Source organism: Orycteropus afer, unplaced genomic scaffold (assembly GCF_000298275.1).
Source record: "Orycteropus afer afer isolate SDZICR_OR568_19922 unplaced genomic scaffold, OryAfe1.0 scaffold00055, whole genome shotgun sequence".
Taxonomy (NCBI): Eukaryota; Metazoa; Chordata; class Mammalia; order Tubulidentata; family Orycteropodidae; genus Orycteropus; species Orycteropus afer.
Window position 1 is genome coordinate 565,403 of NW_006921642.1, and position 13,388 is coordinate 578,790.

Below are 13,388 nucleotides of genomic sequence, written 5' to 3' on the forward strand. Positions count from 1 at the left end.
GAATGTGGCAATTATTGGACAATATCATTAAATGGGAGCTCTGGTAGCATAGTGGCTAAGACACTTGACTGCTAACCAGAAGGCTGGCAGTTCAAACCCACCAGACACTCCTCAGAAGGAAGATGGGGCAATCTTACTTCCATAGTGATACCACCTCGGAAACCCAAGGAGGGGTCGCTATGAGTCGTGTCCGACTCGATGGCACATAACAACAACAACAACATCATTAATATTGCATGCAAGTAAAATCTTGCTGAAGATAATTAAAAAATTGTTGCAGCAGTATATTAACAGAGAACTTCCAGAAATGCAAGCTGGATTCAGAAGAGGACTTGGAACAGGGGATGTCATAGCTGACGTCAAATGGATCTTGGCTTAAGGCAAAGAATACCAGAAAGATGTTTACTTGTGTTTTATTCACTATGCAAAAGCATTTGATTGTGTGGACCATAACAAATTATGGGTAACAGTGAGAAGAATGGGAATTCCAGAACACTTAATTATACAAGGAACCTGTACATAGATTAGGAGGCTGTCGTCATATGAACAGAACAAGGGGACACTGCATGATTTAAAATCAAGAAGGGAGTGTGTCAGGGTTGTATCCTTTCACCATACTTGTTCAATTTGTATGCTGAGCAAATAATCCAAGAAGCTGGACTATATGAAGAAGACTGTGGCATCAGGATTGGTTGTTGTTATGTGCCGTCAAGTTGGACCCGACTCATAGTGACCCCTCTTTGGGTTTCCGAGGCAGAAACTACAGAAGTAGATTGCCCAACCTTCCTTCCGAGGAGTGGCTGGTGGGTTTGAACCACTAGCCTTCTGGTTAACAGTCAAGTGTCTTAGGCACTATACTACCAGAGCTCCCATCAGGATTGGAGAAAGAATCATGAGCAACCTGCAGTACGCTGATGACACAACTTTGCTTGCTGAAAGTGAGGATAACTTAAAGCATTTACTGATGAAGATTGAAGAATACAGTCTGCAGTATGGCTTACATCTCAATATAAATAAAACAAAAAGCCTCACGATGGGACTTATAAGCATCAAGATAAATGGAGAAAAAGAAAAAAAAAGATAAATGGAGAAAAGATTGAAGTAGTCAGAGATCTTCACCTTGCTTGGTTCTACAATTGACGCCCATGGAAGCAGCAGTCAGGACATCAGATGACATATGTTGTTGTTATGTGCCGTCGACTTGGACCCGACTCATAGCAACCCCTCCTTGGGTTGCCGAGGCAGTATCACTATGGAAGTAGATTGCCCAACCTTCCTTAGCACTGAACAAATAGGCTGAAAAGGACCTCTTTCAAGTGCTGAAGAGCAAAGATGTCTCCTTGAGGACTAAGGTGCGCCTGACACAGCCATAGTATTTTCAGTCGCCTCATATGCATAAGGAAGACCAAAGAAAAGTTGATGCTTTTGAGTTGTGGTTTTGGTGAAGAATGCTGAAAATGCCATGGACTGCTAAATGATCCAACAAATCTGTCCTGGAGGAAGTACAGCCGGAATGCTCCTCAGAAGCGAGAATGGCCAGACTTCATCTCACCTACTTTGGTCATGTTGTCAGAAGGGACCATTCTCTGGAGAAGGATGTCGTGCTCGGTAAGGTGGAGTGTCGATGAAAGAGGGGAAGGCCCTCAATGAGATGGATTGATACAGTGGCTGCGGCAATGGACTCAAGTATATCAAGGATCATGGAGCTGGTGCGCGACCAGACAGTATTTTGTTCTGCTGTGCATAGGGTCGCTATGAGTCAGAGATGACTTGAAGGCACCTAACAAACAAAAAACCAAAGAGTCGTACTCCATGATACCAAAGGCTAGTTGAAGAAATTCACCCTTCTGCAGGAGCTAGGATTTTACTGCTGTTGTGTGATAACCAGTGAAGAGCACCATTTCCACCCCAAATCCTGATTTCCACACTGTGCCTCCATAGGGAGGGCCTCTCATTCTTTTACCCAGCCCAACTTGAGGGCCTCCAGGTCACCACAGGCAGTTATCTCAAGGGTCTCCTTCCCTGGCAGCTTGAGTCATCTTATTTTCCACATTTATATGGACTTTGCCTCTGAACATAATAGGCTTGTTGCTGAGAACCTTCATAACAGGTTCAGAGTCGTCAAACCCAACAGAACCAAAATTGGGTAATTACCCACTGCTGTTAATTGCAACTCCACCACATTTCCATAATTTTTTAAAGAAATCTTTAAGCTCTGATTTATTCACCTCATGAGAAAGGTTGCCAGAAGAGTTGGTGACTGTCAGGGTGCCTCACGGTTCTTTGAGATTCAACATCACCTTGGTCGCCAGCCTCACAAATTGGTCAAGGGCCCTATGGTAGTTCAGGTTGTGTGTCATTGTGACTGGGCTGTGGTTTTGAGTAGCTTGCCAGCTGGATGTAGTTATTCTCCATGATGAGATTGTAACCACCTCCTTGGTGGAATCTGCTGTGAGCAGCTAAATAGTTGCGTTCAGGGTGTGGCCTGCTTCCAGTACATATGGGGAAGCTTTGAGGCTGGTCTCTAGCTTTTTGGCATGTTTGGATCTTGCTTTTGGCTGAGTCTCTATCTCCTGTTCCTGGACTTGAACCGCTGGTCTGCTGCATTGCCTGCTGATCTTGGGATTGTGCCATTTTATCTGCCAACCTTGGGTTTGTTAGCCTCAGCAGCCAGCAGCTGTCTGAGTTAGGAGGCACCTTTAGTTCCAGCGGGCCTGGAATAGGAGGCAGAGAGCTGAAGCCCAAGGTCGAGGGGGCCTTCATCCAACCCCTAGAGCCGGCACTCTGAATTTGGACTCCTAGCCTCCTAAACTGTAAGAGAATAAATTCCTGTTTCTAAACCATGTAGTAGTAGCATTTCTGTTATAGCAGCACTAAACCAAAACCAAACCAAACTCATTGCTGTCGAGTCGGATCCAACTCACGGTGACCCCTTTTTGGGTTGCTGAGGCAGTATCTCTATGAAAGTAGATTGCCTAATCTTCCTTCCAAGGAGTGGCTGGTTGGTTTGAACCACCAGCCTTCTGGTTAGCAGTCAAATGCCTTAGGCAGTATGCCACCAGAGCTTCTAGCTCTAGCAGCACTAGAGGGCTAATTCAGGCCCCTTTGTGGAGAAATATTTATTTGTCATTCTCATATTCTGAGACCTCTGCAAGTGGAATCTGAGATTCAGGCTTAGACTTTGGATGGGGCTGTGAAACTGGGGCTTTAATTACACAAGGTGAGATCCCAGTAACTAGAACAGTTCCATTGGGTGGAAGATTCATACTGGTCACAGATGCCCAAGAAAATATCTTTAGGTCTTCCTGTATTGTCTGAGTGATGTCTCAGGTGCTGGGGAAGAACTCTTCTGAGCATCTGAAGGAGGAGTTTCTTCTAATACTGCTCAGACTTCATCTTGGATTTCAGATACTGCTTCTTACTCTGGTTCTAGTTCAGGGTTGGGCTTTGGATCAATAACACATTCCTCTAAATGTTCTTCTGAGTCATTGTTGACAATCTGATTATAGAAAGTTCCAGCATCATCAGGTACTGCCTCTGATGTCTGCTTTCTTCAGGCTCCGCTCCTTCTTCCTCAGATTCTCCCTGAGATTCAGTAACAAAGCTACCAGCGACATCATCTTAAGATATCATTGTGAACATAGAATTTATTTGCAACAGAACCCTCAGGAGCAAGGGGAAACATCTGCATGGATCTCCTCAAAGCCTGGTTGTTAAAGTGCATGAGTATCAACATGACAGATCTTTGTGTGGCAGTTAGTAGAGTTTTGTGGTAACACTCCTCTAGATTTGTTTTTGTCCATAGACCACATCTACTGGTTTTCCATTTGAATCTAATCTTTCATGGATATAAGCGGTCTTTCCATAAAATCTGTGTAGCATTTCTGGGGCCTGGTTCAGCAGTATATAATACTGTCTCACAAATTCCCACCAGACCAGCAGAGGACTGGGCCTCTCCATAACCATTGCTTTGGCTGATTCAGTCTGTGGAGCTGAGTGGGAGAGGAACAAGCTTTGCTCCACAGCAGGACAGATGGCAGAAAACTCTAATACAACTGCATCTGCACCCCACTGACACACTATTGTCTATATATTTGCCTGCTCTTGTCTTTTCATGTAAGTGAGATCATACATTACTTGTCCTTTTGTGATTGACTTATTTTGCTCAGCATATCTTTAAGCTCATCCATGTTGTAGTATATACCAAGACTTCATTTCTCTTTCTGACTGAGTAGTATTGCATTGTATATATGTACCACATGTTATTTGCTCATTCATCTGTTGGGAATTTTGACTATCAACATTTTTGTTTATCAAAATGCTTTTACCTTTTGGCTCTTGTGAATAGTGCTGCAATGAATATTGGTGTACAAGTGTCTATTTGAGTCTCTGCTTTCAAGTCTTTTGGGTATGTACCTAGAAATGGAATTGGATCATGTGGTAGTTCTATTACTAGTTTTTTGAGAAAGCACCACACTGTAACCACAACAACTGTCCCATTTTGCATTTCCACCAGCAATGGATAAGAGTTCCAATTTCCTTATGTCCTCATCAGTGTTTATTATTTTCTTTCTTTCTTTTTTCTATCTTAGCCATCCTAATGGGAGTGAAATAGGCTTGATTTCACTAATGACATTGGCATATTTTCATGTGTTTGGTAGCCATTTGAATGTCCTCTTTGACGAAATGTCTATTCAAGTCCTTTGTCCATTTTTTGATTGTGTTATTTGTCTTTGTTGTTAATCCATTTGTGTTCTTAAAAACACACACTAGTGTTCTGTAAAGATAAGATACCACTTAAAAGATCCTTACTATTTCTTTTTAAGGGATGGAATGGATGCTATTGGTCATCCATATCATTATTCTTTTTTGTCTCAACATTTTTGGATCCTTAGACAAGAAACACTACTTCGATCTTTGTAAATTATTTGCTTTCATATAGCATTTCTGAGATAATCTCCAGTACACGAAGCCTGAATTCAACTCATTAACTCTAAATTTTTCATTTTGTTATGATTCATCTGGACTCTAGCTAGTGCTGAAATTTAGTTTATGATTGAACATCAGTTTTTTGAACATGATATGAAATCCACCCTGCCAGTGCTCAGAAAATGACCATTGATTTTGGTTTTTACTCTTTGTATCCTCCTTATGTGGGAATGAGTGTCCCTGGTTGTCTTTGAATAGCTGATAGCAATACCATCTTCTGGTAGAGCAGTTTTTAGTGTCTTGATCTAAAACACTGGGACTATGTCAGTGTTAATTGGATCCTTATGAGAATAAAAGAGGGCAATCTACTTCCATAGTGATACTGCCTTGGAAACCCAAGGAGTCTAACTCAATGGCACATAACAACAACAACAAACATATTTATCAGTCATTTAGCCTTAAAATATTATTTTTTAAAATTTGAGGGCCAATAATAGTAGCATATTATCCATGAAGAAGAGATGATGAATCAGGAAGACCAAAGATGAATTGATGCATTGAATTATGGTGTTTGGAAGAATATTGAATATACCATGGATTGCCCAAAGAATGAACAAATCTGTCTTGGAAGAAGTACAGCCAGAATGCTCCTTAGAAGAACATCTCCAAGGATATCATTCTTGGTAAAGTAGAGGGTCAGCAAAAAAGAGGAAGACTCAACAAGATGGATTTACACAGTGGCTACAATAGTGGGCTCAAACACAGCAGCAGTTACAAGGATGGTGCAGGACCAGGCAGGGCTTCATTCTGTTGTGCATAGGTTCTCTATGAGTCAGAACCAACTCAATGGCACCTAACAACAATGGTTTAGAAATTTCATGTACTGTCTCCAGAAAATATATTTTTAATAGATAATTATTTTTGCATCCTTATTGAGCTTTTTCACCTCTATAGTGCTGGGAGTTATATTAATGCATATATTAATATTCATATTAATGTATATATTAATATTCATTTGGATCATATGTACCCATTTTACTAAATCTGAGATTTAGAGTATCTAATATTGCTTACAATAGTATAACATGTATTGATTGCTGTTCTAGACATTTTGCATATATTTTTACTCCATAAGTGTCACTGATCTATGGTTATTGTGTCATGTGCTGTCATGTCAATTCTGACTCATAGTGACCTTATGTGACAGAATAGAACTGCCCCATAGGATTTCCTAGGCTGTAATCTCTATGGTAGCAGATTGCCAGATCTTTTCTTCCATGGAGCAGCTGGTGGTTTGAACCACCCACTTTTTGGTTGGTAGCCGAGTGCTTAACCATTGTTCCATCAAATCAAAAAACCAAACTCACTACCATCAAGTTGATTCTGACTCATCGTGACCCTGTAGGCAGAGTAGAACAGCCTCGGTTTCCAAGGCTATAAATCTTTACAAAAGCAGAGTGCCTCATCTGTCTCTCATGGAGCAGCTGGTAGGTTAGAACCTCTGACCTTCTGGTTAGTAGCTGAATGCCTTAATGATTGAGTCACCAGGGCTCCTTAATCTGTGGGAGTAGATACGAGTATTACTCACTTTTTACAGATGGAGAAACTGATGTACAGAAAGTCTTGGTAATTTGTTCATGATCACAATTAGAAAATGGTAGAGATGTTCTTCAAGCCCAGGCTATCTGGCTGTAGTGCCCAAACTCTTCACCATAATTCTTATGTTACACTCTTAAGTCTGCTCAGGCCTTATGCCTTTCCCCCATTTATAAGATTCTTTTGGTTAAAACTTCCATCCCCAACTGGGCTGTGGGGCTGTGGTTGTAGCCATATTTTCACTCCTTCCTAGTAACTGTCAACTAAACAGTTCTTTCTCTTACTGAAATTGAAGCACTTCTGCTCCCTCTACCACCCTCACCATATTCCCTTAAGAATTGCAGAGCTCGCTAGTCTTCATCACTGTTTCTCACACCCCAGTATTTTCTCTTATTCATCCAATGGAAAAGATAACCCATAAAAAGCAATTATTTTAGGGGAAGAGAATTACACAATTGATTGAAGCAGAGATTTTCTTATTTTGGAAGATGACATGAATGATTTTGAAAGGCTGCAATAAGAAAGAACTACAGCTTCAACACTGAAATGTAGGAGTGATGTTAGTTGGCTCATGCACTGCAAGAAGAGAGGGCCTCAGCTTCTCTCCCACTCCTTTTGAACAGACTACTGGAGCTCTCTTATCTGGTCAGAGATTGACTCATTTCCTCATATACTCACTATGGGGTCCTTCCATCCATCTTCACCACTCTTACCACTAGAGGTCTGTCTTTTCTCTTCTTCCAGTCATCTGCCCCACCCTCTCACTCCCAGGAGACATTGATGGTTCAGTGGTAGAATTCTCACCTTCCATATGGGAGACGTGGGTTTTATTCCCAGCCAGTGCACCTCACGCAAAGCTACCACCCATCTGTCAGTGGAGGTTTTTATGTTGCTATGATGCTGAACCAGAGCTTCCAGAGTAAAACAGACTAGGAAGAAAGGCCTGGCCATCTACTTTCAAAAATCACAACGGTCTGATCTCCAACTGATCATGAGGCTGGCACAGGACTGGGCAGCATTTTATTCCTTTGTGCATGGGATCACTGAGTTAGGGGCTAACTGACAACAGCTAACAACAGCAGTCTCTCAGCCCCTTTATCCAGCTGAGCACTCCCTTTCTGTGGTGGGGCAGGCTAGACTGAAAGTGGTGTCCTAGTGATCTAGGATGCTAGATTTGCTTTGTAGAATATGTTCTTTTTTATATACATAAATTTTTATTGTGATTTGAGTGAAAGTTTACAGATCAAATTCATTCTCCATATAGCAGTTCATAGACATTTTGTTTTGTGATATTGACCACAACCCCCACAATGTAACAGCTCTCTTCCCACTTCCTCCCCATGGTTACCTCTTCCCCGTGTCCTCCTTTCCTATACATTCCTGCCCCCTGAGCTATCTCCCTGTGTAAATACTGCCCTTCTGATCTCCCATGATTGGTTGTTCTAAGGAGTGTACCTACCTGGTGTAAATGTCCACCCTATATGCCTGTCTGTTGTTTGGCTGGAAGCCATGGGAGTGAGTTCAGTTCCAAGCCTGAAGGATAATGAGGGGCCATAGTCTCAGGAGTTTTGCCAGGCTCTATCAGATCAGTAGGAGCTCTGGTAGCATAGTGGCTAAGGCACTTGACTGCTAACCAGAAGGCTGGTGGTTCAAGCCCACCAGCCACTCCTCGGAAGGAAGGTTGGGCAATCCTACTTCCATAGTGATACTGCCTCAGAAACCCAAGGAGGGGTCGCTATGAGTCGGGGCCGACTCGATGGCACATAACAACAACAACAATCAGACCAGTAAGCCTTGTCTTTTTTTTTTATTTTGAGTTTTGTTCCACATTACTCTCCTAGTCTATTCAGGATTAGAATAAGTATTCTTAAGCCTGTTTTTATATATTACAAAATTCTGAATTTGAGAACCATTTCTCTCATCTCTTTCCTGAAATACTAAAATCCTCACTGCAGCCAGTTAGCACATTTCATTGGTGCTTTGATCTTTGCGTAGGCATCCGGGGTGAAATCCCTTCTACTTTTCCTACTTAGTTATTATCATCTGTCTGTCAGTGAGAATAAGTTCCCTTGGCCCACAAGTATTTTAGAAGTTTTTCATGGACCACTTCATTTCTTCTAAGGTGGCATAGCACTTTAGTCATGTGTCAGGTGTGTTTAGCCTGTGTCAGATGTGACTTGGGGAATATGGCAATAGGAAAGCAGAAAAAAAAAAAAAAAAAACCACCTCATTGCCATCTAGTTGATTTCAACTCACACCGGCTTCTTTTGGGTTTTTGAGGTGGTAAATCTTTATGGAAGTAGATTGCCCAATTTTCCTTCCATGGAGTGGCTGGTGGGTTTGAACCACCAGCTTTCCAGTTAACAGTCAAATGCCTTATGCATTGTGCTCCCAGAGCTCCTTAATAGGAAAGCAGTTGTTCCTTTTAATTCTGTTGGATTCTAGTGTGATAGTAGGCTATAACTGGTAAGGCCACTGTAGAGAAACACTGAGGAAAGCTTAAGTGTAATTGAGTCTGCTTGCTGTAGGATGTATTAAATGTCAATCTCTCTCAAGTAACAATTTCTTCTTTCTTAGCAATAGACTATAGTGATAGCACCATGCAGGAAACTCAGCATCTCCTCCTTGGGATAGCCTCCTTCATTGAGGATGCACAAGCCTATATGAAAGGACAGCTGACGTGTGCCTCAGTCAGGGAAGACCAGTTGTGGGAAAGGTAAGCTGTAAAGCTCAATGTTCCACTCCTCGTGCCCCAAAATAGGACTTTCTATGACACTAGATGTGGGCAGCTACTTAAGACAAGGCTTAAGACAGGCTGTTTAGAAATTGAGGACCTTTTACTAGAAAGTGGAGTGACGTGGAAAGTACCTAGGCTTTGGAGCCAGACACACCTGGTTTTAAATCCTGGCTCCTTGCTTCCTAGCTTTGTGGCTTTGGGGGTTGAGAAATGAGACCCTGCCTCTGCAGAGTGGTTGTGAAAGTTATAATGAATGTCCATACCTGGACCGTGATGCTGGGCAAAATGACTTGAATGAATGGTGGTTTTTACCACAACTACTTCATAATTAAAAGAAGATTTACAGGTAACTAGACAAATCAGACCTTCATTGAAGAAAGAGTGGAATTCATGAATGTCTAGGGGGACAGGAGTCTCAGTGATAAAGCCGAACTCACATTCGGGATTAACAAACAAGTTTGCTGAAGGTAAAGCACATGTCACATTGTCCACCCCCTCTCAGTTAATAGTAAGCCTGCTGTCACCAAAGTTTGTGTAAAAAACTGCTTAGGTTTTGTGATATTGACCACAACCCCCACAATTATCTTAATGCTCAGCATTAAGAAGAATGATGTTGTTAAAGAAGAGAGATGAGACATTTGGCTGACCAAGATCCCTGTAAAGCGAATTAAAAGTCGAATGGCAAGTAGGAAGAAAACATGGACTCCTAACATTAAATGTGGAAATATTAACATTTCAGCTCTGTTCCTTCATTCAGTGGTTAAACATATTAGACATTGTTTCTGACATCTTTTTCAAAGAAAGTTGGAAAGATTTGGGATTGATGTAGATGGTGATAAACTAGCATGGTTTATAGAAGCTAGAGAAATTTCTCTCCGAAAATTAGGAAGGAAAAGAAGTATGATGAGTTTATAAGATGTTTATTGGATGCCTACTGTATGCTGGAAACGATGTTTGGAGCAGGGAACCCAGAGATGAATATAATATGCCCCTCTCCCTTAAGGCCTTCCTAGGAGAAATAAAGAACCCCAGACTCATCTGTGGATCTTTTTGGGGAAGGCAGTGTATCCAGAGAAGATGTGTATAAGCTGAATCTTATAGGATGAACAGACATTAATTACAGCATCAGGAAACTTGGGGACAAAGTTCAGAGCTTTAGGTCAGCTGCAATAACTTCAGTGGATGTGTGTGTTGGGGGATCATGTAAGCATAACTTAGTAATATCTGCATGGCAGAAGAGAGAGGAAGGGAGAAAGGTTGGTGCTCTTTTTTGGCTTGGGTGACTGGTGGTACCAAGGTAAAGAAGGAAAGACATGGGATGTTGGGGAAGATGAACTCCATTTATCAGCTAGGAGAGGCAAGGTTATGCTTGGTAATAATCCTGAACCTCAGTGGCATAAAATAGCAAAGGTCTGTTTCTTTCTCATGGATCAGCAGAGGACCTCCACTCACTATGGGCACTGGGGGACCCAGGCTAATGGAGAAGCCACCATGTCACACATCAGCAACTGCCATGCAGGCAGATCAGTGCTCTGAGGGGCTTTTGAGCAGCAATTAAATGCTGTGGCTCAGAATTGGCATGTAAATTCTGCTCATAATTCAATTATCAGTAATAGTCACAGTGGAGTCCTGGTGTGCAGTGGTTAAGGGCTCAGCTGCTACAAAATGTCAGTGGTTTGAACCCACCAGCCACTCCATGAAAGAAAGATGAAGCAGTCTGCTTTCATAAAGATTTACAGCCTCGGAAACCCTATGGGGCAGTTCTATTCTGCTCTATAGAGTCACTATGAGTCAGAATTGACTCAAAGGCAGTGGCCTGCTCGTTACAGGGCACCACTCAACTGTGAGGTAGCTTGGAAGCTCAGTCCTATGACAGGCCCAGAAACGGGGAGCAGCAGAAATAATAGGGCAACTATTATTAACAACTACTACAGATATCAAATAGATATCTGGCAGGAAGTTAGATTTAGGCATGGTCATTTATTGAAGCCACAGGTATGCAGGAGAAAATGTGTAGAGTGAAAAGAGAAGGCCAAAATGGGACCCTGGATCATGACCAGTAAGACCACTAAGGAACTAGGGGATTAGAAGTGGAAGAGAGAGAGGGAAAACCCAGGAGAGCAGTGGCTGGAGGCCAAGACAAAAGTTTGTTTTCCAAGAGCTATGATGAATTGTGGGAGCTCTGGTAGCGTAGTGTCTAAGGCACTTGACTGCTAACCAGAAGGCTGGAGATTCAAACCCACCAGCCACTCCTCAGAAGGAAGGTTGGGCAATCTACTTCCGTAGTGATACTGCCTTGGAAACCCAAGGAGGGGACCCTATGAGGTGGGTCCAACTCGAAGGTAAATAACAACAACATGATGAGTTGTGTCTGTGACTACATAGTGGTAGGAGGAAGATTGAAAAGGTCAGGTGACCTTAAGCAAGAACAATTTCATTGCCATGGGTTAGAGAATAAAAAGAAGATGAGGAAGTTGAGCCCATCACTGGAGACTACCCTTGGAGGAAGCTTGACAGCAAAGGAAAGGAAATAGTGCAATAGCTAGCAGGGGACAAAAACGAGGAACTTGTGCTTATTCATATGCTGAGAGAAAAGAGACAATTGAGGGGCAAGAAAAGAAGTGACTGATGGGCTGTGGTTCCTGATGTGGTTATGAGAGAGAGATTCTGTGGAACAGAGCATGGTCAAGGGCTTAGTTGGGGGGAAGGGGTGGCGAGGCAGACATGAGTGTGAATAAGTCATTGGCAAGAAGCTGAGGGAGTTCCCATCTGTTGATCTCTATATTTCTTGGTGACTCTCAGAAAAAAGAAAAGTTTACCATGCCCTGGATCCAGACAGGAAGTAGTCCACACAAGGCCAACTGGGATCATATGAACCTTGGGGTAGCCGAGCCCTGCTGCTTAGATTGCATGGGACTGTGGAAACTTACATCCTATATGAAGGATTCTCATGTTTGAAAAGTCATTTATATCTACCACTCATGGTTATAAATGTTAAATGAAAAGGGCACATATAAAAGCATTTGACACATGACACATAGAAGAGTCTGGAATGTTGTAATGATAGTTTCCTCATTACACTTCCTTTCTCAGGTTCTGGTCTTGAGTTGTCTTGAGCCCACAGGTCAACCAGCTGTACCCTTTAATTCCCTCTTGTTTGCAGAGTCCTGTGCTCTTTCTTTCTTAAATTTTACTCTATTTTGTAATTGTTGTTAAGAAAATATACACAAAACATACACCAGTTCAACCATTTCTACATGTGTAATTCAGTGACTGGTTACATTCTTGGAGTTGTGCAACCATTCTTACCCTCCTTTTCTCCCCAGTTAACATAAACTCACTGCCCTCTAAAGTTCCTATCTAATTTTTCAAGTTGCTGCTGTAACTTTGATCCTATAGAAATCATTCTTAAAAGGGCGTAAGGTTCAAGGCAGATGTGTTTTGTTAGTTAAGCTAACCTATTGTTTGGTTTTAAGAAGACTTCTGGGGACGTTTTTGGTTTAAGGTTTAAAGATTATCTCAGGGCAACAGTTTCAGCAGTTCATCCAGCCTCCATGGCTCCAGTCCTGTGCTTCTTCTAAAACAATAGCACTTCAAAATAAGTCAACCACAGACGGACAAATACCGCTTTAGTCTGCTATTGTAAAAACTCAAGGAAAGGTTTATACATTAAAGGAAACTTTCTTTGTTGGTTACTATGGGTGGGAGGGGAGAGGAGGGAAAATTTCTAGATAGGTTGGGAAAATATATATATATATATATATATATATATATGAACTAAAGATTAAACCAAAGATTATTAGTGGTTACCAGGGGTAGGAGAGATGGGGAAGGAGGAAGCTTTTGCTTTTGCTTGGTGGACATTGTGTTTATGCTAATAGGTGGTGGAATATTTAGGAAAAGGATAGCAATAATGGTGACACAACATCAAAAATGTAATCAGTGTTTCTGAGCTGTAAATGTGGAAGTTGTTAAGTTGGTGAATGTCATGTGTATGTTTTCACCACAATAAAAGTTAAAAAAAAAAAAAAGGCACAATATGAAAAGTGTCATCAATGTTTCTGAGCTGTAAATGTGGAAGTTGTTATGTTGGTGAATGTCTTGTGTATGTTTTCACCACAATAAA

The 13,388-nt window shown here is 41.7% G+C and overlaps 1 protein-coding gene across 1 annotated transcript in view; it reads left to right on the forward strand.

The window, feature by feature from the left end:
• The window catches only part of CARS2 (cysteinyl-tRNA synthetase 2, mitochondrial), a 150,684-nt gene that overhangs the window by 127,642 nt on the left and 9,654 nt on the right, over nt 1–13,388 (forward strand). The window contains exon 11 of the mRNA XM_007938922.1: nt 9,103–9,241. Within this exon, the coding sequence (XP_007937113.1) occupies nt 9,103–9,241 (139 nt within the window). The remainder of the gene's footprint in view (nt 1–9,102; nt 9,242–13,388) is intronic.